Source organism: Pyxicephalus adspersus, chromosome 7 (genome assembly GCF_032062135.1).
Source record: "Pyxicephalus adspersus chromosome 7, UCB_Pads_2.0, whole genome shotgun sequence".
NCBI lineage: Eukaryota > Metazoa > Chordata > Amphibia > Anura > Pyxicephalidae > Pyxicephalus > Pyxicephalus adspersus.
The window spans coordinates 16,345,965-16,373,587 of record NC_092864.1 but is presented as its reverse complement, the minus strand read 5'-3'; the positions used below and the strand labels follow the sequence as shown (position 1 = coordinate 16,373,587).

At 39.4% G+C, this 27,623-nt stretch overlaps 1 protein-coding gene and 1 long non-coding RNA gene across 2 annotated transcripts in view; one reads left to right on the top strand and one right to left on the bottom strand.

Annotated features, from left to right (window-relative positions):
* Window positions 1-831: 831 nt before the first annotated feature.
* LOC140335192 (uncharacterized) lies at window positions 832-17,825 on the bottom strand. The gene is made up of 3 exons (XR_011921671.1): window positions 17,573-17,825; window positions 15,562-15,629; window positions 832-1,217 (listed from the first exon to the last, which is right to left on the bottom strand). It is a non-coding gene; the product is annotated as an uncharacterized lncRNA (long non-coding RNA).
* Window positions 17,826-17,888: 63 nt separating this feature from the next.
* The window catches only part of ATP6V0C (ATPase H+ transporting V0 subunit c), a 15,480-nt gene continuing 5,745 nt past the window's right edge, over window positions 17,889-27,623 (top strand). The window contains exon 1 of the mRNA XM_072417643.1: window positions 17,889-18,152. Within this exon, the coding sequence (XP_072273744.1) occupies window positions 18,071-18,152 (82 nt within the window). The 5' untranslated portion in view covers window positions 17,889-18,070. The remainder of the gene's footprint in view (window positions 18,153-27,623) is intronic.

Below are 27,623 nucleotides of genomic sequence, written 5' to 3'. Positions count from 1 at the left end.
TATTCAAATAACAGGCTTTTCAAAATCCTGAATACAGCATCTCTAATGTCACCAAGGTTGCACGAAAGAGAAATGTGAAGCTTTTGGTAGAAAGGAAAATTTTGACTATGATTGTCTTTGCTCCTTGCAGGAATATAAAATACTTTATTGGTTTACACTGAGCTAACAGCTGTAGATTCTGGCAGGTTACTTGCTACATGTACATCCCATGGCTGTCCGCCTTGTCCAGGGATGCCCACACTTTTTTTGGCTTGCGAGCTACTTTTAAAATGACCAAGTCAAAATGATCCATCAACAATAAAAACTTGGACTTAATAACTTCTGTGCGTGGTACAGTTTATTTTGAAAGGCAGGGCTCCATGATCTACTCGCGTTGCCTTTGCGATCTACCGGTAGATCGCGATCCACCTGTTGGGCACCCCTGGCCTGGTTTATATTATACACACATATTGCAGCCACCACTGCACCATATGCATATGCAATCGCTCTTCAGCTCACCTTGGTCTATGCACATCCTGGTCACCGCCTTATCTCTCTGCAGCAGAGCCGTTTGCAGTAAACATCATTTTATTTTGTAGTGTCTATGTGTGTTTGTGGACATTAGATAAACTACACCCTATAACCGCCCTAATATATGTGCATCTTTCATAAATTCTTTAGGTCAGCAGAGGCCTTCTCTCATCTACAATTTCATTATGATCCCTATTTAAAGAGTACTCCATGAACATTTTACTTTTAGTACACTAATCCTTTAAATAGCCCCCTTTCCCACGTCACCCCCCACTTTACCTGTCCTACTAATACCCACAGTACTCCCCACATCCTATATTTCTACTATTTGTAGTTTACTGGGCAGCTTGCTGAGAGTCACACGGGTCTTCCCTAAAAATTTCAGGGCCAGGTTGCAAATGGAGATGGGCTTTAAAGCAACCCTGTTATTACCTATTTTCACAACATTGTAGAATGTAAAGGTGATTCACTATTAGTAAAAAGGAGTACCTATTAGGGGGGTAGGTGGTGTCATCATCTACTGAATAAACCTCAAGGTGAGGCTACAAAAATGAATTGGTGTGCCCCAGCAATCCTAACTCTCCTCTCTGACGCTCCAGGTTTTGGGCAGACCCTTTACTTCCATGCTTACAATGCAGGACTATATGACATACCAGTGTGTGTGACCATCAAAGTGGCAAAAATACGGCAGACAGAGAAGAGAAAGCCTGCAAGAGAAAGGGACAAGATAAGTAAAGATTAGTGCCCTAAGTGATGATTTCAATGGTGCTCTATACAATAATGAACATTTTAATGTTACAATGCAAAGGCCAACTGCAAGGGTCATTGAAACTTTCCATAGCTCAAATTTAAGTCCCTAGGGAAGATAGTAAAAGGTAATTCCCCCAAAGGTACAATAAACTAAAACCATTCTCTACTCTGTACAAAGCTAAAAAAACAAGAACAAAAACAAAGTTTTGGTTTAGGTCCCTAAACCCCCTGTTTGCCTGACAGGTGGGCCATGAGAGGACGGAGACTTGTGGTTGTCTATGGCTCTGGCCGGTGCACCCCCCAGCGGCGTTGGGAGACCTGCGATGGGAGAGTGTGCGGGTTCTGGCATTATGACATCACTCGGGGGGGACGTCAGGGGGAAGTTTCCACGGTCCGGAGTTTGTAGATTCAGTAAGCTGCAAGCTGCAAAAAATTGGGGACCACTGCTTTATGGCTATCATAATTACATGAATGGTAAAAGGAAAGCATCACTAAAGAAAAATAAATATTTATACATTCTAGGCTCAATATGTCCTAACACAAACATTGTGTGAATGTACCGTAGTACAAAATGCAGAACAAGTGACTGAATTAAAGCAGAACTAGACCAATAAAAAACCATGCCTGTTTAACTTTAGTTCCACTTTAATACTACATAATGTACATTCACAAGTCAGATATGAAGGGCACCAGGTTTAATATTTATTTCCTTTTTCTCTGGGTAAATGTACAAGACAAAACCTAGATTCCTATTCTTGGACCATTTCAGTTCCACCTTAATAACTAGCATACACCAGAATGAAAGTGGAATGAAACAAGCACCTCCAGGGTTTTCCTAGAAGGATTGTTTATTAATGTCTACGACTGGTACTATGCAACATTCCTATGTTTTCAGGTGCAGATATAAATATATTAATAAATATTTGTATCATTAAAAAATGAACAGATCCTCATAATATAGCTGGCTATATAATGTGAATGTTCTTCTTTTCAGTTTATTCTGAATGTTGTGGTTTTCTTCCTCAATCCAACTCATACTGCTGGATTAATTGATGTTTGTCTAAAGTGACCAAAGAGCAATGAGTAATACTGCAGCACTATATGTACATTACAGTTCATAGAAAGATAGATACAAAAATAGCTACAGAGAGAGAATAGATAAAAGGCTGAGTTCCGGTGTTCCTATTCAAAGGTTAATGTTACAGCATAGAGGAATAGTCAATACAATTGTCAACCTTTAATATGTGGCAACCAGGAAGGCCCTTTTCTGGTCCACTATGCATAAAAACCAGCACCATGAAGACATGGTTTGACCAGTTTGATGTGGAAGAATACAAATGGACCACGCAGTGCCCTAACCTTACCCTAGTAAACACCTCCACAATGAATTGGAAAGCATGAGCCAGATCTTCTCATTCAGCATCAGTACCTGACTTTACAAATGCTCTTATACCTAAACATTACCACAGAGATGCTCCAAAATCTTGTGGATGGTCTTCCCAAAGAGTGACAAATTTTATAGCTGCAAAAAAAGGAGGTTAACGATGGGGGTTTTGGGGGAATCTATATGAATACTTATGGTTTTGGAAAGTGATGACCAACAAACTTATACTGCAGGTGTGATGGATTATTGGCCATATTGTGTTTCACTTCACATTCACATACAGCAGGGGTGTCCAAACTTTTTGCAAAGAGGGCCAGATTTGTTGAGGTGAAAATCTTTGAAGGCTATCTGCAGAGCACGTTCTTGGAATCAGAGTGGGCGTGGTCTGTGCAGGTCCCGCACAGCACACGCCCACTTAAATGATGTAGGGGATTCCCTGTACACACATGGGGACTCCCGTCCTGCCGATAGCGTTATGCCCGTCGAGTAGCAGGATGACAATTGCAAGGCGGTTGATCAACTCTAATGAAATATAAAATAGCTTTTTTGCACATGTGTATTTTATACTGTAGTCAACAGTGCTGACGGGCCGCATATTATTGATTTTATGACAGAGGCTGCGGGCCAGTGGAAATATGAACGCGGGCTGCAATTGGTCCCCAGGACGGACATTGGACATGCCAGACCTACAGGATAACATTCTCTGCTTTGACTACAGAATACATCTCTTGCTTTACCAGTATCTATAGATCCCCTAAATGAAAGTCTTTGCAACCAGCAGGTGTTGTTTTTGAGCACACCTCACCTGTCTACATATGAACCAGACCATTGCATTCAATTATTTTTTTAATATATATGTCGACAGCGTGTATTTTAAAGATAGCTGTACACAAAGAGATCAGAATATTCTTATACTGTAAACTCTTCTGGGCAGGGTCCTCTCCTCCTCCTGTGTCACTGTCTGTCATCTGCAACCCCTATTTCATGTACAGGGCTGCGCAGTATGTTGGCGCTATATAAATACTGTTTAATATTAATTCAGAAACAAATGGTTTGCTTTAATTATTGTGAAGCTTTATGATGATCTTACATATAACACTAATCATTGTTCCTTATACACTATAAGGCCAAAGGTTTGTTGACACCTGACAATCTCTCCAAAATAGTCTCAGGCATCCCAATAAAACCATAAGCATGGAGCTTCCCTCTCTTTGTGGTGTTAAAAGCTTCCACAGTCGTTCCAAATGTTTTTGGAGTTTGCCTGTGGGAATTTGTGCCTAATCTGGGAAAAGAGCATTTGTGAAAGAAAGTAATGATAATGGATGAGAAGACTTGGATAACAATTATTGGTCAAATTTATCCCAAAGATGTTCAGTAGCGTTGAGGTCAGAGCTTTGTGAAGATCACTTGAGTTCCTCCAAACCGGGGGTTCTCAGTAGATTCTAAATAGGAGTCTGCAATGAAAATTCCTGTTTCTGTAATGGGAAGAAGAGAATTTTAACCAAAATGTCAGCCAAACCAAAGACAAATAACAAGGGCCATATAACACATTGCGGGGACACTTCATAACTTCTGTAAGCTTTAGTAAAGCAGGTTGCATTGTGAGAATATTTATTATTATTAATAATTTATTAATTAATTAATTAATTAATTAATAATAATGTATTAATAATTTATTAATATAATAAATAAATATAATTATTATAATATAATTATTATAATTATTATAATTATAATAATATATTATTATAATATAATTATTATAATATAATTATTATAATATAATTTATTAATATAATAAATAAATATAATAATTTATTAATAATAATTTATTATTAATATTAATAATAATAATAAACAGGATTTATATAGCACCAACATATTATGCAGTGCTGTACATTAAATAGGGTAGCAAATGACAGACAGATACAGACAGTGACAAAGGAGGAGAGGACCCTGCCCAGAAGAGCTTACAATCTAGGAGGGGGACATAACACACAATAGGATGGGAGATATGTAATAGTGGGAAGTAGTGGTGGTTTCAAAAGACAGAAGTAGAGGGGTAGGCAAAAATGAAAAATGGTTTTCTTTTAAATGAGCAGAAAGTAGGAGCAAGCCAAATACAATGGGGAAGAACATTCCAGAGATTCGGGGCAGCTCTAGAAAAGTCTTGTATCCGTGCATGTGACGAGGTTATGAGTGAGGAAGTCAGTAGTATGTCATGGATAAGGGTTTTGGAGGGGTCACCATGATTCTACATACGCACCATTTGTAGTATTGCACCATTTGGCACAGGGACCATGGTAAATTTTGCTATGGAAAATTTCTGTGGTGCCCCCATCCCTTGATGCCCTAGGCATGTGCTTATTTTGCCTAATGGTTAGTCCACCCCCGTATCAGCTGTGTATGTAGCAGCAGGAGGAAGTTGGCAATGGTAAAAGATCTCATACCACCACCAAGGCTGTAGGCTTTATCAGACTGATAGACTGCAAACCACAAGGAGAGAACAAACAGTATAAGCCATGACCTGTTTATCTTTACAGAAGTAATACAAATATTATCATTCAGTCCTCACTAGAGCGGCCCATTCACATTGGTGAATTATGGTCATCTTACCATGCACTCCTGAAACACTCTGTAACATCGCTATGCCATTCATTGCAACCCAGTAAACTGTTTTGCCAGACTATTCATTACAACAGCAGTCCTCTCATTGGATTATATTGGTATTTTACATATTTTCAGCATGCTATTTACCTGTAAAGGTAGACATTAAAAAGCTGTGAGATTTTTGTGGATCTTGGGTGTGATGTTAGCAGTCACAGAGCTGTTATTTGGGTCATACTCTAGAACACCCCTTTGCTCTTTCCCCAGTTTATAAAAGATTATGTAGGAAAGAATGGAGCAAAGGAGCTGGGTCAGCATAGATAGGACCGGACTATGACAGGGCAAAAGCACATTGCTATTCATTAAAAAAAAATAATTACCAGACATCCAACACATAGGGTCAGATTTATTAAAGCTCCCAAGACTGGAGAGGATACGCTTTCATCAGTGTAGCTGGGTGAATCAGCAAACCTGGAATGGATTGCTTCAACGTTACTCGCTATTTGCTAGCAAATGTTTTGAATAAATTGAAATAATATTTTGAAGTTTGAATAAAAAATACTAAAATGTCATAATCAGAAATTATCATCTTGAGATAATACAAGATTAAACACGTTCAGTGGGTTGGAGAGTCTCCAGCTTTGCCGGGATGGCACTGTTATGTCCTCCATGCCAGCAGGAATCCTCCAAGCCCTGGACCTGGGTCAGTCTGATTTCAGGGGAATATATTAGTAGGTTCCCCCAAAACGTGGACCTTCCTGCCATGGAAGGTTGGCTTTAAATCTAAAGCTTTCATGAAACTGATCTCTGCTTATTCTTCTTCTTGTTTAGGCACCACCAGTAGGGTGACAACACTCTGGCTCTGCCTCCTAATAATGCTCCTGGGTTGTCATGCTGTCTCATGGGCTTCTGATTAATGCTGAGAATGGTCAACACAGTTTACACAGGTAGGTGCATTGGCCCTGATTTATGAAAGCTCTCCATGACTGGAGAAGATAGACTTTCATCAATGAACCTGGGTGATCCAGCAAACCTAGAATGGATCTGGTCCATTCAAATAGCAAATTACTTTTAAGAAATACATTCTAGGTTTGCTGGGTCACCCATCTTCACTGATGAAAGTGTATTCTCTCCAGGCTTGGTAAGCTTTATTAAATCAGGTCCAAAGGGGTTGATTTATTAAACCTCTCAAAGACTTGAAGAGGTAGACTTTCAAAGGAAGACCTGGGAGATCCATCAAACCTGAAATGAATTTCCTATAAAATGATTTTCTATTAGTTGGCAAATGTTTTTCATCCTGGACCAGATTAATTACAGGTTTTCTTTATCACCCAAATTCCTCCATGATAATCTATATTCACCAGTCATGAAGAGCTTTAATAAATCAGGCCCAGAATTTGAAGGTGCATTAAAGTAAACCTAATCACTAAAATCTCATATTTTAGCTTTATCTTCTTAAAAAAATATCAATATTTTGCATCTGCTGATTTCATTAAAATCATACATGGTGATGAAGGTTCTAGCATTTCTTCCTATGGAATGACAATACCCTGGTCCTGGCTTGCAAACCTGTTTTTCTATAAAATGCGCTTCTGATGGAGATCACAGGTGACTACCTCAATACATTTTGTGCAGGGACATTCTGTTGTTGTCACCATCAGATAACCTATCTTGAGAAATGTCATGCAGGAATTTTATAAGTATATGTATGTAGACAGAACATGTCTGAAAATGCTACAAAGCAGCACCAAGCTGCAATAAAGAATAAAGTCATCTAGTAAAGGTTTATATCTACTTTAATAAAACAAAAAAGGTGCCTAATGCAACCAAACAGAGCCTTGTGTTCCTTATCCTATTTGGATTAAAAATCTATCCATTAGAACACCATTTAAATACCTATTCCAAGTCTGCCTGCATTGTATATGCTACACCCCCAGCTCCCTTTCTTCTTGGTATTATTCCCCATCTCTGAGGTTATGCTGTGACTGTATCACATGCTATACAATGATCTGTTAGTCTCTTCCTCCAATCCTGGAAATTTTATTCATAGCACTGTAATCTTTCATTAAATCCAATGTCTGCCTGTGCTCCTTTATTAAGATATCCATCCATTAATACCGAGGGCCTGTAAGACATTTCAATATGTTACATATTTATCAGATACTGAATTATTAAACCTTATTTTAGGAAATAAATTGCTGCATTTAGTGTAAGCATGACTGGTTGAAATCTGCAGAGGAATTATAACATCCATCCCCACCAGGCTGCACAAATATAAAGATGCTGACCACAGCAGGAGTATTTATTGGAGGATGCTGGAACATTATTACGTAGAAATCGGTAGGTATTAAAGTATTGGAATTTGCATTCTGTATAGGAAATATTATATAGTGCTGCTGGTAAAAGAACAAAATGATGTTTAGTTAACCCTTTTGCCAGTACCCAGCCCATCCTTAGCTAAAGGGTAGAGGTGCCTTTGTAGTTAGGGATCCTATACAAAGCTTGCTGCTCTTCTATTCCATAGAATCCTCCTAGTCTGCCCAGACTGAGTTTGCTCACATTACAGTAATTGTTAGAGGATCCCTTACTGCTTAATACTGCAGGGAAAGCCATTGATAAAACAGTGACTGTGTGTATGATACAAGCTGCAGACAACCCCCTCTCCAGTCATTGGTTTGCTCACCCTACCCCCTCCTATTCTCCTGTCTCTTCCATCCGATCCATCCATATTACTGTGCTTTTCTCCTGAATTTCATCACATTGTTACATTATAACATTTCTTATTGCTTGTTCCTTGCTAATATATTCTTTTTATTATCTTTTGTCCAATTTTAGTATGCACATAACATCCTTCATATTATTTATTCTCTTTCGTCATTTTGATTTGATAATAACGTCATTGGGTCATTATCATCTAAAAAGCCAATTTCTTTTAAATTTTTTTTTTTTGTATATAATTGCGTCTCACCTACCTAAACTCCTTTCCTGAGCGTGACCTTAATCCAGCTTTGGTATTTCTTCTCTTAGTGATATTATGTCCTGCCAGAACATTTATAGCAATTATAGCCTTCAAAGAGCCCAAATTCTAGAGTGCAAAGAAGTGTTCGGCTTAAAGTTCAAATGTAGGAAAAAATGAAGAAAGAAACTCGCTTTTTTGGCAATTGTGTAGTATATTCAGTGAGTTATATTCAAATTCATATAAAACACAATTCATAAGTCAGTAAATGAGTGAAACAAATAAGTGATATGGTTTTTTCCCAATCAAGATACAGTGGGGTGTGAGAGCATCAGACTAGACTCAGATCAGAATATCCCTGGTACTTATTATTAGGAATAACAAGTGGTAGAAAAGCGGTAACTTCTCGTGTCCCGACGCATTTCGCCAAACGGCTTCCTCAGGGGATCTGCAAGCCACATTAGTGGATGTCAGAGAGATGGAGGGAATATTCACGCAGGGATTAGTCAGGTCAATGGGTGCTAAGAATTACAGTTCACTGGGTCAAACTCTGGGGAGAGAAAGAACTATTTAAATTAGCACAGAGGGTGGCAATAGCGGTCTCAAGAGTGAAAGAGTAAAGTTCAAATGTATGAATAATAAAAACCACCATAACCCCCAACCCAACTTCTCACTTACCATAGTAGCCCCTTCCGATGTTACAGCCACCTTGGTCAAAAGTCTGCACAGTGACTCCTCCAGTAATTTAAATGAGGATGTTTAATGAAGCAGGAGATGGTTAGGAGATTATTCTACACCACTTTATAAAGGGACTTTATAATTAGGAAATGGTTCTATATAACTCTATGTGGGCCCACAGCACAGACAGACTGGAGGAAAGTAGAATATGGCCCATTGCAACTATTTCATAGGTAGATTGGAGAAGGTAAGAAGATGACCCTGTATAAGTTTATGAAGACTCGCAGCACAGGTAGAAGGGAGGTGATCAGACCTATACAATCATTTGGGGGCTTACTGGACAGGTGGGCTAGAGATAGAAGGAGGGTGGAAGCCAGCACTATACAATATATTGTGGGATTACCATCAGGCAGGTAGACTAGACATGTTCAGCAGATGGCCCTATAGAGGTTTTTGAGGGCTTACTTCACAAGTCGACTGGAGAAGGTTAGGAGACACCCCTTTACAACTCAATGTAGGCTTATGGTGCAAAGTGGCCCTATTCATCTCTAGGAGGACTCACTGTGCTGGTAGACAGATGGCCCTATACAACTCCATAAGGGCTTACTTCACAGGTAGAATAGAGAAGGTTAGGAGACAGCCCTATACAACTCTATGCAGGCTTATGGTGCAGGCAGATTGGAGATATTTGGAAAGTGTCCCTATGAATCTCTAGGAGGACTCGCTGGGCTGGTAGACTGGAAATGTTTAGCAGGTACAACTCTATACCCATATACAAATCTATGAGGGCTTGCTTCACAAGAAGACTGAAGAAGATGAGGAGACGGCCTATACAGGTTCACCACACAGGTAGATGTGAGATGCCCAGATGTCTGTCCTAAGCAAACATATGGGGGCTTACTGGACAGATAACCTAAAGATGGGGGGGGGCATGGGGAGAGAAAACCATACAATTTAATGAGGGCTTGCCACTATGCTGGTAGGCTAGAGTTCATAACCCTCACTCACAGTGCTGGTAGACTGGAGGTATTTTGGCAGATGGCTCTATACAACGCTATGAGGGCTTACTACACAGACAGACTAGGCATTCTCAAAAGATGGCCATATAAAACTTATAGGATGGACATATAAAATGGACATATAAGGCTTACTGCACAGGTAGAGGCAGATAATCAAGAGATGGTCCTTATAAGTGTGAGGGGTAATTGTACAGAAAGACTGAAGGCATTCTGGAAATGGACAACTTTGTAAAGAGTTAATGTTTCGGTAGACTGGAGATGCTCTGTAGAAGGCCCCATGCATCTCTGTGAGAGCTTACTATCGATAGATTAGGTAGATTAGAGATATTCAGTAGATGGACTTTCACATCTTTAGGAGGGCTAACTGTGCACAGAGAGAGGAGATCTGGACCTAGCCCTGATTTATTAAAGCTCTCCAAGCCTGGAGAGGATATACTTTCATCAGTGAAGCTGGGTGATCCAGTAAACCTGTATTTGTCCACCAAAGTGAACAGTGGACTGTTCACTTTGGTGGACAGTGAATTGACATTCCTAGAGGTAGGGGTAAGTATCCACTTGATACTTTACGGCCTTAATGGGCAATTTAAAACCCAACTATGGCATAACTGAACATGAAGGTTTTGAAATCAGTGCTGTTAAATAGTACAGATTATTACCTTTAGAAAAAAAACATTTTTTAGCCGTAGTTTTCCATAACTGTGCACTTATCTATAGAAACCCTTACACTTTGTGCCTGAGCTTTCTGGTAATATACTGGGGTCCTATAATTGTCCATCTCCTTTCTGTAAACACTAATAATGTCTTATCTCTTGCAGAGGTGTTGAGAAATGTAGTCTACCATTCTACCATTCATTGTTCTTCCTACTTTGTGAGTCACATGCTCACACTTCTATGACCTTCCCACCAGATGAATCCAGAGATGAGAGGAAAGGATCTGCAGTGCAGCATGCAAACACATTTGAACAGGTGTCCCGTCCACCACTTTGCTCCTCTATAATGTTTGTATTCACTTATCCACTGCTATTAGAATTTTGGGTTTAGCTTGGCTTTATGTTTTGAGACAATCTGCTTCTCAGAAACTGAGACAGAAATAAAGGAGAAATCCAATATTTTAGTTGTCAGTACAGAAAGAGGTGAAAGTGAACTATGAAGGGGACACCTTTGACGGGAATTCTCAATCTGGGAAAATTTCCTGTTGTGTATCCAGGAAAAAGTTTTTGGCTATGCATATATGACATTCATCCAATATTTGTTTATAAACTATCACACCATCTATTCTCTGTTTATGTAATAGGAGGATGTTCTTGTGTTTTATAAATGTAAATATGTATACATAGTATATGATAAGACCAATGTGGGTTTATTGATTCTAAATGAAGATATACTATGGGTCTGATTTATTAAAGCTCCCCAAGTCTGGAGATAGACTTGGGGACAAGATAGTCTATGATGGGAGAACCTGGATAATCCAGCAAACCTTAAATGGATCTGGTCTAGGATTACAAATTTGCTAAGTAATAGCAAATGATTTTTAAAAAAAATCTGTCCCATGTTTGCTAGATCAGCCAGGTTCTCCCATGATAGTATATCTTCTCCAGTACTGAAAAGCTTTAATAAATCAGGCCCAATGTATGTAACGAAATATTAGTTTTTTTAAGGTCGTCCTTTAAATTGTAAGGAAACAGAAGAATTCTTACGTCTGTCAAAGAAACACTTTAAAAGGTCTGACAAATTTTAAACGTCCTATTGTGTTTTATGTATTTATGATTAAAGTGCTATAACCGGTTTACCCCACACTTTTAAACACTAAACAATGAAATTCAGTCACTGGTTTCATCCAGTACAATACTGTAATCATTTCATATTCATTGCCTTTATAATGACAAGTAAGGTCAGCTATATAACTGTGTGGTAACCCAGCATTTCTGAAACTATAAGGATATCAGAGGCTGCGGTGCCATGAGCCCCTAAAATAGAACTGTGCTGCTGCATTAATAAAAGGATATTCGATTATTTACATTCCCTTAATAATCAGTAAATATGTTTTAAAGCAAGTCTTCACCAACCTCTGTAGTTACAGGCACTGTGGAGCAATCAAATCTCAAGGTTTATAAGTGATGCAATGATAGAATTCAAGTTGGGTCTGCACACTTTGCTCTCAGATCTCCTCCTGTATTCCTGCTGTGTGTTAAGATTAGAAAGCTATCAAACTGCCAAATAAATGCTGAGAGGGGAATGAGATACCTGAATATGAAAGGTAAATTAGGAAGCTTCTGCTCCAAACTTTAATTCTGGGTTCACATCTGTGAAATATAGTACAGCAGCACACTGTAACACATGCAGCATGTGTTAATGTGCTGCAGTGACATTTATTTTGAATCGTGCCCAAACGCACCTTGCTGATATACACAAGTACTGTGTGTTGTAAACAAATAAATACTCCATGCAGTTTTTTTCCTGTGCTGTCATGTGGTAGGCAGCCCATTCAAATCAATATCTTGCATTTCCGCAGGACACAGCTGTGCTATCATGGCCGCATGGATGGACCAAGCATGAGTATGAATTACCTCCCAGTGATTGCGGCTACCATGGTCAGTGATAGATTGATTTAAAGCTCATCTACTGTTGACAATATATAAATATTTGAATTGCCATAACACAGCCATTGTTTTACTTTACAACAAGTTAAGAGATTCCAAGGTGTTTTGTTATGAACTGCTCGGAGCTACAATAGAGTTGTAACTCTACATGATGAGACCCCATAGAAAATATTCCAAGACCTCCATACCCTTAAAATATTTTAATAGATGCAATGTGAGTGGACATTTTCACCTAGTTAAAGTGGCCCTAAACCAAGAAAACAAAACCACCAGTAGGTCGTAATATTTGACAAAAGAGACATGGAATGCAACTATGGTCAGTTTTTTTTCAGCTCTAAACTACCCGGTGCATGTGCCATGTAAATAAGAGCTTGGATCTGTGTCCAGCATCACCGAGGATATATACATCTTCTGCACACGCGGATGGGTTACATCATCCAATCAGTGAGCAGGATCACTGGCTCCACACAAGTCCGCCATGGACCTGTCATCACTGCAGGGCAACAGCACAAAGTAAGTATGTGCCATAATCGGCAAGTATTCTGTGTATAGTCACCACCCACCAATAAAACAGTTTACTTCACAAAAAAGTAAACTTGCTACATGTGATTGGCTGTTGCAGAACAGAGAAGAAAGCAAACATTTGTTGGAAGCTAAATGGGAATAAAGAAACAAAATCAGGAATTTACAAGGACACGGCATGTTGTGGCAAGATCATCATCTTGGTACTGAGCTGCATGATTCCTCCAGATATAATGTGCTCCTGAAGAAGTGGATTTAATTCCACGAAACATGTTGGCCTTGGAGGTTTCTAGGAAATGGATCATGCTGAACATGTTTAATGTATTTTAAGATGGGGTTTATAGAGCATGTATAACAAGAGTCATTTGTGGACATAGCTATGTTGATATTCAATGTGAATTAAATGTGTGATTTTTATTTATTATGTCACTTGGTTAAACTAAAGTGGACCTAAACTCAGATTTTTTACTTTACAGTTAAGTGTAGACAACCTTTTTATTTAAAGTAAAAATTTTGTTTGTGACTTTTTTTTTAAGTGCAACACCCTTTTCAAAAAAAAAAAGGGAGAACGCTGCCTACTGCACAAGAATTAATGGAAGTGCAGCGTCTACCCTGATACCTACGTCACGCATCCAGGGAGGCTCTTGGCTGCTCCTTCTGCGCATGCCTAAGCATCTCAGGCATGTGTAGAAGGAGCCCTTTCATCAATAGAAAAAAATTGCCAAAAAATTGGCAATTTTTCTCCCAATGTACGTCACCCAATCTCGCGCCTGTGCAGTGATATAGGAAGAAGAATCAGGAAAAAGAGAGAAGAGGATGTCGGCGCCTGGCGCTCAGAAGACAGATGCCAGGAGGACGCAGGGCCCAATGGAAGAAACCTACCAACGCATAGACTAATCTGTGGGATTAAAGGTAAGCGTGATTTTTTTGTTTTGGGTTTACTTCCGCTTTAATATTTTGTTATAACTAAAAAGCCCCTTTTATTTATTTTGTGTTTTTGATATAACCTAAAATAGGTACTAACTGTTTCCTATGTCCATAGGGTTTTATATCTGGGATATGTTTATTTCCTAGTGGTTGAAATTGATGGATTTATGTTTTTGTTCAACCTGATTTACTATGTAACTATAATGCAAATACAGTTTGCAACATGTGGCAAGAGATCTGCTTAGGCTTACACCAACTGCCCAGATATATGATACCAGTAGCAGTTAGTAAATTGTTTTCAAATGTTTAGAAAGTTGTTCGCCATTGCTGTCTGAAGCCAACATTTCTGAAGATTTCTGAGTAATTTAAAAATGCCAGTGAAACTCCATAGCAGCTATATTCATAACCTTTTAACATGCGGGAAGCCTTGAAATAACTTTCATGTCTTCAAAGAACCACTTCTATAATTACTATATCCACAGAATTCCTTTTACATTGCTGGCCATCGGGAGAATTCCTACTTACAGATAGCCAAAGAGATTATTTAAACTGACCTTACAAATTGTTCAAGGAAGCCCTAGCAACCTTTGGATAAACCCTGGTTGAGAAGCTGTGATCTATAGACATTTATTAAAGCTCATACTTATGAACACCTAGGTAAGATTTGTATCTAGAGTGCCTTTAGACACAGGAAGCCAGTTGGCCATGGACTGTATCATACTCTATCTATGTGCACAAAAACATGAATAAATTGTCCTGCTGAAGCTCCATATTTAAGTCTGTTGGCCGCGGCTGTTTGTTGGAATAACAGACAATATTTCTAGCCCAAATTGCTGCTCCCAATGCTGCTGATATCCTCCAGTCCCTTCCTGCCTATACATCTTCCAGAGATGGTTTCATAGCCCATGGTAAAAACAATGGGCCTGGTTTATTAAAGCTTTCCAAAGCTGGAGAGGATACACTTTCACCAGTGAACCTGGGTGACCCAGCAAACCTGAAATGGATTTCTTAAAAGTCATTTGCTATTTGAATAGACCAGATCTATTCCAGGTTTGCTGGACCACCCAGGTTTACTGATGAAAGTCTATCTTCTTCAGTCTTCAGATCTTTAATAAATCAGACCCAATGTACCTACCTGTGTAATCTGTGTTGACCACTCTCTGCATTATTCAGAAGCCCATGTGACAGCATGACAACTCAGGAGCATGATTAGGAGACAGGACCAGAGCAGTGTCACCCTACTGGTGGTGCCTAATCAAGGAGAAGAATAAGCAGAGATCAGTTTCATGAAAGCTTCAGATTTAAAGCCAACCTTCCATGGCAAACAGAAGCTCCACGGTCTGAGCAAACTTTCTAATATATTTGTCTGAAATCAGACTGATTCTGGCGCAGGGCTCGGAGGATTTCTGCTGGCATGGAGGACATCACAGTGCCATCCCGGCAAAGCTGGAGACTCTCCAACCCACTGAACGTGTTTAATCTTGTATTATCTCAAGATGATCATCTCTGATTATGACACTTTAAGTTTTTTTATTAAACAATTTCTATGTAAAAAAACAAAACATGAAAAAACATAAATATAAACAATGAAAAAACATTTTTGCTTACACTTTGCTTTTGTGTTGTTGAAAGGGCTGCCAAATGAGCAAACCTTCCATTCAGCAGGAAAAGCCCAGCTAGAAAACATAGAAATTGGTATTTAATGGTATATTAGATACAAATATGCACTACTGCACATCCTTCAGCCTAAGAAGAGTTAAAAAAAAGAAGAAAACCTAACAGGAGACAGATATACTTACCTGACCAAGGTGACGCCAATGGGTCTTCCAGCAGATCTGAGGTCAAGGGATGACGCTCCTGTGTGGTCGTCTTTCCTAAAATCTTCTGGAAGACTCAGTGGTGTCACCTTTGCTTTGGCAATATGGTCAGAACCTAGTTGGTAATATAAGTATATTAATCTTTCATATATTTTATGTTTTCCATTTTAGTAGTAGTGTGTTGTGTGGGTGCATCCAATGGGTGTCCGGTTAAAGCAGTGTTTCTCAAACAGGGTTCTGTGGAGTCTGGGGGTTTCTCCAGAGGTTGCTAGGGGTTCTTTGAGGGATCTTAAAGCGTACCTAAACTCAGAATTTTTACTTTACATCAAAGGGTAGACAACTCTTTTATGTAAAGTAAAAATTCTGTTGTTTGTTTTGTTTTTTAAGAGCAACACCCTTTTAAAAAAAAAAAAAAAAGGGTGCAGCACCATCGCCTAATTTTTGATCGCCTAGGCCGGGAAGCTCTTGGGTGCTCCTTCTGCTCATGCCCAAGCATCTCAGGCATGCGCAGAAGGCGCACTTTTGTCGAAAGGAAAAAAGTCCGGCAAGTTTTTTCCCATCTACGTCACCTGATCTCGCGACTGGGTCGGGTGACGTAGGAAGAAGAAGCTGAAAAAAGAGAAGATGGTGGCGCCAGGAGCGCTGGCCCAAAGATCGATGCCAGGCTGACGTGGGACCTGATAGCAGTGACCTCTGGATGGATCGGACTGCTCTGCGTGATTGAAGGTAAGTGGATTTTTGTTGTTGTTGGGTACTTTTGAGTTTAGTTGCTCTTTAAAGAGGAATTAAACTCAAACCTCACCCAAAACAAAAAAAAATACCCTTACCTTCAATCCTGCAGAGCAGTCGATCGGTCCAGCGGTCTCTTCCATCGGGTCCCATGCCACCCCGCTATCTGACTTCAGACCGGTGCACTGGGCGATCGCCTCTTCTTTTGGGTTTTCTTCCTACATCACCGACCCAGGTGCGAGTTCGGGTGACGTAGATTGGGAAAATAACTTGCTGATCTCACTGCGAATGCATGAGATCGGCAATTTTTTTCCCTTTTGATGGAAAGGTGCATGCCTGAGATACTCGAGCATGCACAGAAGGAGCACCCAAGAGCCTCTCAGGATGCGTGGCGTAGGTATCCCGGGAGGCTTTGCGCTCCCATTCATTCAATCTAAAACTAGGGGGTGGTGCTTCAACCTTTTTTTTTTTTTGTTTTAATAAAAAGGTGTTGCACTTAAAAAAAAAAGCAAACAAACATAATTTTTACCTTACATAAAAAGGTTGTCTACCCTTTTATGTAAAGTGAAATTTCTGAGTTTATGTACGCTTTAGGTGACACCAATGATGTCTATGGCTATCTATAAAGCTGACATTCTTCCTACTGATCTGAGCTGTGGATATAGTAATTATAGCAGAGGTTTCATGTTAATAAAATTGAGAAACACAGGGTTGACGTGTTTGGTTGCCATTCACAAGGGCTGGTACTTGGAATTCGCTAGCAAAAAACATTGCATTTCTAAAGAACGGACATGTCCAAATGGGCCACTAAAACCCAATGCCCACCATTTTTATTTTATTTATTTATTTAGCTCAGGTCCTTCATTTTACATTTTTACCAGGCAACTGACCTGACTGGTCATTATAATATCTGTCATTTTTTTATCACTGACACAATACTGTGTGCCCTGGTCATACAGAATAAGAATGTCAGCCGGGCCTGTGAGGTGCACCCAGCCTCCCCATCACCCCCTGGCCAGAACCAGATCTACCTAGCAGCACTCTATTATTCCAATGAAGGCTGCCTGACGTACCTTGTGCTACCCCCGGCCTGGCCGCTACCAGCTGAAACCGGCGGGACAAGTCAGCCTAGGGTTCTCGATAAAACGACAGCTGACGTAGGAAGTAAATAAAATTCCCACGCAAGTTTCTCAGCCTCTGCTGATAACCATAACCCTAAAATATTCCGTAACAATCGGAAACGGCGCCCCCGCTCGCTGACGGAATGGTTCAGTCCACCCGTGGGCGGGGTTTCACATAACCCAGTGAAGCGCCGCGTCATGTGACCGCCCGGCCGACCGCCATTTTGTGCTGCGGTGAAGTATTTAGAGCAGCGAGCGGCGCTTCAGCTCCTCTAGTGTGAGAGGTGCAGACTGTGTGACAGGACAAGCCCCGCTCCCCTTCTCCTTCCTCCCGTAGCTCCGTGTCTCCGTCAGCTCCTTCCCCCTCGGCTTTTATCTCGCTCCCTTTTCGGAGGTTTATTTTCTCTTTTCAGCCACTGTCAGCGGACACAGCCCAGAACCGACAGCACCATGTCCTCCGCCGACGCCAACGCTCCGGAGTACTCCGCCTTCTTCGCTGTCATGGGAGCCTCATCAGCCATGGTGTTCAGCGGTGAGAGCTCCTTCATATTTTACGTCAGAGCAGTAACCATAGTGATAATGGCAGAGGGGGGGGTTATAGCCCCTCACAATGGCTGCTGCCTGTGGGAAATGTATGAGTGTGCATTATATTTGTTTTGTATTTTATGGTAGGGTATTTGTTAATATTGTGATATAAATGTCTGTAAATGATCTGGCACATAGGACGTGTTTTTTGTCACTGACATTCCGGGTTGGGTTATGGCTGTGTAATGGGTTGGGCAGATGGGCTTCATTTCCAGCTTCTTATTCCCTCATCATGTGACCAGCTCCATCCTGCCATCTTCCCATCTCCTCGGTTCACTGGTTGCTAGGCTTGTCTCCTCCTTCTGTGTTTCTGTGTCACACTTCGGTCGTTTCCGCTTCCACCGCCCGAGTCGGTTCGGGATTTTTTTTCTTTTTTTTATTATGATTGGATATTTTTTTCCCCGTGGGGGAGCCCGGTGTGGTGACGTCACACGGGTGATTCCAGCAGCTGGCGAGTGGTCACATGACTGCGGAGAGAAGAATGACTGGCTTGGAGGGGAGGGGTTGCTGGGTACTAGTGAGCTGTCAGCTTGGGTTAGATCCTATGTCTTGCTGCTAATCCGGCCATGGGGGGAAAAAAAACATTGTTGCATTGGATGCTTCTCCTACAAATTAGGAAGTAGCCATGTTTTGCAATGTAATGCAGTCACATGTTGGGAGCCTATTAACACTTTCAGGGCTGGGCTATAATGCAGTTGAATTTCAATTTCTTAGCAATCTGATTTTGCAGTGGTGAAGGTAGAAATGCAGGAACTGCATTGTCCACATAAAATGCTGGGGATTTCCATTTACCTGGCCTGTGGCTACACCTCCACCATCATTTTTATTTTTTTATTTTTTTTGTTTCTGATGCCCATGAGATTTCTATTTACCTGGCCTGTGGCTACAGACCACTATGACCATTATTTTTTGTTACAGATGCTTTTTTTTTTTTTTTTTTTTTTTTTTTTTTAGCCTTATAGTTATGATTTGGGGGCTCTTTTTGTGGCCCTGATGTAGACATCGCATGCCTGTCAGGAACTTAACACCTTCAGAGCTGTTATACAATGCAGAGGAATTGACAATTGGATCCTGATATGGAGAAGCGCAGGCTCCGCAATGTCCTCGAAATCCTGATTATTAACCCTGGGGCTTTTAATTTTCCTGGCCTGTAGCTCCCATCTGCTACCACCATAAACTCTTTTCTAACATCCATTTTTTAAAATCCTCGCCTATATTTTAAGCCTTGGTTACCTTAGGGCCCTAATGTAGGATCACATGCCTGGCATGAATTTGTTAACCCTTTCAGGGCTGGCCAATAATGCAGCAATTTTGATCTGTTAGCAATCTGGTCTTGAAATGATGAAGGTGGAGCCAAACAGGGACCAGTAGAAAAGGTATCTCCCATAGGTTAAACATTAAGATAATTGCCAACCCCAAATTGTTAAAATATAGGTGAATAAAAACAAAGCATAGGAAAGATTTTTGTATTGGTGATAAATTGCTTCTTAAAAATACAATATAATGGTGGAGGTGGAAGCACAGTCTCTGAAATGAACTAAAATTATGATGAAGTAGTGCTTGGGATTTTCATTTTTCTGTACTAGACTTAGGCCTGGCTATCTTCCACCATCATAATCGTTTTATAGCTTGACACCTATGATGGTCCATTTTTTTATTCTCTTTACCTTCAGTGTGCATTACCGCACATACATTATCTTGGTGATAATTTACACGTTAATATGCAGTGCTAGGGCAGCATTATTACTGTGACATGGTGTGTTAACAAGTCTCTAGTATTTTGCTATTTCAGCTCCTCCCAATGCACAGAATGTTCACATCCATGGGCTGGGTGCCATTCAGGGCCTTGGTGACCTTTTCTCTATGCCTGATGCTGGGCAATGCTAGATTTTGTATTTTTAGGTAAAAAATTAGGAGATAAGTTTATGGTATGATAATTTTCCATAATGGAATCTTTGTCCTATGGCGGTACAGATGCTGCTGGAATTGCTCAGGTCATTCATCAACAACGCTCATTCTATTAATGGTTGGCTAGTATCAGTATGTTATATTGAATGAAGCGGTGTTTAAGGCTTTATTGCAAGCATATTATATGGGGTGGGTGCTTTATATTCTAGATCTAGGACAGGCTGCTGAGATCTGACCTGTCTTCCTATCCAATTGTCATATTATTATCACCTTACTGTCACACCAAGGTCATTGTAGATCATCAGTTTACTATATCTGCTATCACATCACTACCTCGTCTATTCTGACTCCTCATAAAACGCTTACCATGTCGGTATATATGTAATGACAAAAATAAAATCATGCTGTGCTAACAAAACTGGTTGGCATGTGACCTTCAAGAGCTTCTGGTTTCCTTTGTTATCACGATAGATTTATTTCCCTTTATTCCGCTGTAGAAGACTGCACCATCCATCTTTTAGATTTGATGATAAAATCTATTTTTGGAATGGTCCTTGCTGGCTTAATCTTTTCTGCAGTTTCTGTTCTTCCTGCTCATCATTGAAGGTGTGCAAAATCCTGACAGATGGTGTGATCGCATCCTTCCTTCCCCCAGATATGCTTCGTGTTCACGCTCTGCAAATTGGTGTGGGAGAAATGCATCAATAGCAATTCTTTTCTCCAGATTCATGTTTAGTCCAACATACTAGTGTACAACATCTGAAATACAGAAATGGCTCCCATAAAATAGGTTTGCTGGCCATCCAATCTTGTTTTTCACCCCCACCCAAGCAGATGAGAACATGGTCATTGGTCAAATTCCTGGACAGTTTGGGCATTTCATTCCTTGAGAATATGATTTATTGTACAGCACTGCATATTATGTTGGGGCTAAATAAATCCTGTTTATTAATATTATGCTACGGTTGGTCTACTATGTAGGGCTAGGACAGGGGCAATTTTGGGGGCTTCTGATCAATTGTGGATTGAACATGCTAGTAGATATCAAATGCAGTTTACAAGCAATCATACACATCCAATCTGTCTTTTTGGGGTAATCCATTAGAAAGCCAGAATCTTGAGCGGCCTTTTGGGACTTTCAACTACTGCTTTGAATATTTCTTTTGGCTCAGAAATGGCAACCTATCTATTCATGTGTACCAGGCCTTGGCTTGACAGTTTTTTCAGGGCTATTAGATTTAGTACCTGTGTGCTCAACATATTTGGTTTAGAGTCTTTTGATCCATCACATTTAAAAGGCAGGCCCTTGTGTATTACTGTGTGGTTGTATAATGCATTTACCTGCTCAAAGGAATTTCATCACTGCCAATTCAAATGATTGGAGTTGGTTTCCTGCTCAGTGTTTTTTAGAGCTACAAAAATGTTAGCTTTTTTTGGTGAATTTCCACTTCATTTTATATCTGACATCCACGGCATACGCTTTGGTATGGGTCAACTGTGAAAGGAACCCAATATTAGCTGGCTAGGAAGACCCCTGTTCTCTCTATCATTATTTACACATACATTTAGAAGCTAAGTAATCAAACTATAAAAATAAGTATGTCTGATTGTACCAATGGTCAAAATTATGAAAAATGAAAATCATAGCGAAAACCTTTTTTTATTCAATCCAGGTTAAAATTTATCAACATCCTTGAGTTGCAGCCAAGTGTGCTGCCTAAAATACTGCACTTGTTTCTTTGTAGAATTAGGTGTGCTGGGCATTTCATTCAAATGAAAGGATTGCCTCGATGAACAAGTCCTTAATCTGATATTTTTTAGGAGACTTGCCTAGCCTGGGATCTGTAGGTGATCGCTGCAATACTTTATCTGGCATCTGATCTTCCAGACATTTGTGAACACTGCAAGGAGCTTACCAGGCATGAGGAGTTGGCATGCTGCTCATCTTTGGGGCCGGCTCCTGTCTCTGGCTTGTGCCTAGTGCTGACCCTGGGTATCACCTGAGCAAGATGGCACCTTTCTTCACATGAGAAAATGGAAGGCATTTGAGGAGGAGTTCTGTGCTTTGGTAATATCTGCATGGCATACACTTCATTGTGAAATATCTATCCACCTAAAGTGGATCTAAAACCAAAGGCAGCTGACAAACCACTTTGTGAATGTTTGATGATGATCCCAGGGATGACTTTCTCTACATCTGTCCCTTGAGTTGTCCAGTAGAAAAAAGTATAGCCTGAGACTAAACAATAAATCCAATAAACCAGATCATGCCAGTGTCTGCATTTTGGTTTTACCTTGGATCAGACCAAAAGGCAAATAAGACTGTATACAAAATTACTACGCTTGTTTCTTGAAATGTTTTCTTGGAGCAAGCACACTAAACTAAGGGGGAAGTATACCAAGTAAAGTAAATGTTGGTTATTGACGCTGAATTAAAAAGTTTAGGAGCCAAACTGGCATTTACTAGTCCCAGTTGTAGGCAGAAATGTGTTCTTAGGAGTTTTACCTGTGTTTGTCTTACCAAGTTATTAAACGTATTTGGTTCTAGCATGATTGATTTGGTTTGTTTTTAGTTTAAACACTAGCTGGCTTTTTTGCCTTCTGGGTTGTGGTTCCTGGACATGCAGGTTAGTGTTTAAACCAAAAACAAAGCAATCATAATGGTAGTAAAAAACATTTTTGGGACAAACTAGTTCTTCCTAGCATAGTTCAGCCTCAAAGTAGAGCGCTGGTGACCTTGCATTGTCACGTCCTTCTAAAATAGCAGCATTTAGTAAAGCTGAAATAGTCTTGCTTGCAGAGATCAGCCTGGTAAAGAGACCTCTGTATATGCAAGCAATACGTATTCACATGGTCATAAATAATACCATTTACATCTACAAACCCTTAACCTTAGTTTGCTTTAGTGACTGTAATATGTGGCCATAGCCAATAAAACTTGGCAAATTCAGATGACTTCTTGATAGACTGGAAAAGGGTTAGAAGATTGCCCAGGAAAATATTCTAACCTGACAATTTTAAGAAATGTTATTTCAAACCAAAAGCCTAAAAATGGCAATTGATACTTTTCTCATGTAAAATACTTCTGAGTAAAGTGTGCCGCTCTTAAATGTGTATATCATAAACGTCTGCATGCAAAGTTTGGCATAGTTGTTGAAAGAAATGTTGGAACCATTACTTGGGTAAAACTTTGGCTACTATAAAATGTGGCTTGATATCCAGAGATTTGAGGTCACTGTGCTCTTAATACTTCAAGCTTGGTTGGGTCTGTACAAAGCAGAGGCTGCAGAGTATTTAGAAAATGGCTCCTCTTTTATGTTATGCACAGAAACCATTTTTAGTAGCTGATCCTTCATGATAATACTTTGCACAACTAATGGAAAGATTATTCATTAACTTACTATGCTGAGTCAGTTGCTAGTTTCAGAAGTGATCATGAAAAGGAAAACCGATGTAAACACTAAATTCCAAACTAGTTTTAAAATGTAAAATTACAAATTGTTTTAGGCGTGTCATCTTCTATAGAATAGGGATAGAAAAGCAGAGCAGATGAACATGCACTACTAGGCTACTTATGATTCCTAATATTACAGGGCAGAGCTGTAGTAATAAAATAAACCTGAGCTTGAGAGCTTTTGCAATATGAAAAGAGACATTAAGAAAGTAATGCATGATTTCCACAGCCCCTTTTATCCACGCACACAAAACCTGGCACTTTTTGATTGGAAAAATGGGACTTGCCTAAGGAGTGGGCCTTGGAATGTTGGAACAAAGTATTGGGGGGGGCTGTAGAAAACACGGACAGAATTATAGGAGTTACTGGATTCCTATTGCAACAACTTGGGAACACTAAACTTGTCATATGTTGTCCTGTACACTTTAACCACAAAAATTTCTGGGCAGAACACTAATATGCTGCCCTTCAAAGATAAAATTCGAAGAATTAAAACTGCATACACGTGCAATTATCATTGTAAACAAACCACTAATGGCTGTTTGTCCGAAAATCTTTTGACAAAAAAGTGCACAACGATGCCGATGAACGAGGATTGCCGCTGGAAACGAACGACCCTCACAGTGCATCTAATTGGGCGACGATTGTTTGCAATCTATTGTGTGTACAGTCGTTCAGTGATCATGGATGCTTCTGCAGTTCACCTTCTCCTTACATGTCACTTCCTGCATCGTTCAAACTATCATATCCAATGTGCATACATTATTGGTAGAATATACATTATTGGTGGAATATATTTGAACAATCGTATTACAGCATGTACAGAATTGTGCACAATACCATTGTTCAAAATAATCGTGCATAATCGTTAGTCGTTTGTTTTCTAAGGACAATTATTGCACGTGAGTAAGTAGCTTAAATTGAATGTTACTTTGGGAGTTCATTCTGCTTTAACGTGTTTTATAGGATTTATTCAGACTTGTAAGGAATCCTGTTTTTCCTGATTAGCCCTAAATGTTTTTGATTCCTCTCCCAAGCAAACTGTCCAGTACAGGTCTTTGAAAAGAGCACAGGTGGCTTCATAGTAATGGAGTTTTCATAATGCTAGGAAGATCAAAGAAGTTTTGTTCTCAAGAGTGGAGCATATCATATAGATACTGTATGCACATTTTAGATCAATATTTCCTTAAACCAGTTAATGCACATAAATTCTGAAGAATAAATTGGTCTAACAAAATATATTAAACAGTGCTGCAGTTAGAGGTAACATGCATGGCTAGATATATTGGGCATTACACTTTAAGATTCAGCACTGTGCCGCTCTCAGTCATTGCGCTGTGGTTAAGCAAGCATTTTGTCCTTCATGTCTCACTGCAGTGAGTTCTTATATTTTCATGAGCTAGCAGTTTGCAATAGAATGATGAAAAAAATCCAGTGGTTCAAATGTCATCATTCAGTTCTGTTTTTTGATCAAAATATCTGTCTACAACAGTGCAATGATGGAATTTTAATACAGATTTTTACTTCCCCCTTACGAGTTGAGGCACACTAGTTTTCAATCCTACCTAGAAATTAAACATTTGCTTCATTTTAGCTACTAAGTTTGTAGATTGCTTTTGAAATGTTTGTGCTGATCAACGTCATCTGAATGTAGTCTCAAGTATAAATATAGTGAAAAAATGTAGGTCAGTATATCAAATTTAGAGCATATAATGTGCCAAAAACCAAAAAATGTCTCAGACCACACTTTCTGAAATAAGCAAATGCTGCGTTGTTTTGAATGAGTCCTGGCTATAAAATTCTGATAACTATAGCAAAGAATACACCAGCCACCACTATTGCCAACATCATGGATTGGTAAATAAAAATCTAAATGGATGCATCAGGCCACACAATTTTAAGGAACCTTAAAAGTCAAAGCCAATGAGTGCAGGAGAACTGTAAGTTACCTGCAACTTTGCCAAAGCTGAAAATTTAGTTTGTTGTTGGAAGCCATTCATTCTCCTCCTCACACTGTTTATAAACGTACTGAATAGTAATGGCAGCTTTGTAATTTTGTTTTTGGGCTTGAATTGTGAGAAGGGGCCTGGAAATACAAACACAATATAGAATTTAAATTGGGTTAGGAGAAATGTAAATCCACCAATCTAAAGTGCAAATTACAAAAAATTATCAGTGGGATCTCTGCTGTTGGTTAGAAATGGACATTTTTTTTTTTTGCCGCTCACTGTACAATGTTTGACCCTGGACCATGTTACATATTTAGTGCTTATTGTTTTGCCCACGCTTTGCTCCTAAAATAACCATGTAGCGGTATACTGCAGTAGCCCAAAACTCTGCCACCTTGTTTACTCCCACTGGTGGGAGATTTATTTATTTATTTATTTATATTTATATATTTATTTCTACTGAGCTTTCAAGTAGATGTAAACCATACTGGAGGGTGTTCACTTTGCCAAGCGTGCCAATGTAAACACTTGACTTTTAAAATACTTGTCCAATTACTTTTAAGATGTCTAAACAAGCACCTTTCACAATAGTATAAATTATTATTTTTATGAGCTGCTTATTTAAAAAGATTGAATTACATTTAAGGTGTATTGCCTTTGTGGGTTTTTAATAATTTGCACTATAAAGCTGTGAAATGCCCCACTAGAACATTGGGGACATTCAATACTCCCTGGATACATTTCTTAGTAATGTTACGGGGATGTAAATAATACAATGCAACTGTTCTCCATGTTTTCATGCCCACAAATGTTTTCCTGTGCCATGCAGCAAAATTGCTGGGATTGTTAAATTATAAAGTATACCAGGCTTTGGCATCTATCCTGTAAACACATTGGAAGGATCCTTTTTTGAGCTATGGTCACATCTGGTATCTGACCAGGTTCCCAGCTGTGCATTCTGGTATTAGGCATTATACAGTTTTTTATAATCTTTAGTGGCCGGTCACTTTAAAGAAAATTCGCAATTGTCTGGGGCTATTTTCCCCAATGGTGTTAAGGTCACCATGACCCAATGAACAGTCACAGTTCTCTGCAGTTTCCCATGCATTGTTGAGCCCTCATCTTGTTTTTGTGCTGCAGGTTTTTCCTAAAGATGCTTCACATCTTAAGCCTATTACTGTTTAACATGCACAAAGCAGGGCCGTCCCATCTCTAGTCCTGAAGGGCTGTGATCTTTTCATATTTTAGCATCTCATACTTTATTATTGTAAGGTTTGGCTTAGAGTTACAAAAAAAATCCTGACCTGTCCATGGCCTTTAGTAAATGAAATGGGACAGTCCTGCAGGTAACTCCAATTAAATTACTGCTAACACCCCTTTTCTATAACTGTATTATTTGGAATCTTCATTTTTAAGAATGGGGTGCCACTTTTAGGAATAGATCTGTTTGCATTTCTGCATTGGTCCTATTATTTTAGTTGTGAACTTTCAAACTTTTGTGCTACATTATGAACATATTTTATATACAAAGTTCTACCTGCCGCATGCTCACACAGACCTAAAAGGGTGTCATCTACTTTCATTGTTGGGGACATGTAAGCAAACTATAAATTCTACTAACTAACTTCAGTATCTACAAGCAGAATTTATTTTGACATTTACTCTTTACTAGGCATAGATGAGGGTATTTTCTTGTTTAGGTATTAATGTCAGGTCAGTAGGTACAGTTTTGTATTCACTGCACTGAATCAGCTTCTATAAACTGTATTAAACTTCAAAACTTGTGTGCAAAAAGATATGTAATGTACAAAATAGCTTCAAATTCATTTCTGAGCATTACATAAAATAGAAGGAAATCACTATTTAAAGCTACAGCTTCTAGTTAAATCAGTACTGCTGGGCTTTATTTAAAAAAAAAAAAAAAAAAAAATGTAAATGTGTGGATATATTGCGGTATATTAACCACCTAGCCGTTAAGCCCGACCTTCGTACGGGCAAAAAAAAAGGCTAGGATGGTTAACCCCGTATCTTTTTCGCATCCATACTTACCTGGTCCCGCTGTGCCCATCCAGCGTCGTTTTCATATTCCTGCGTCGTCCTCCGTCCA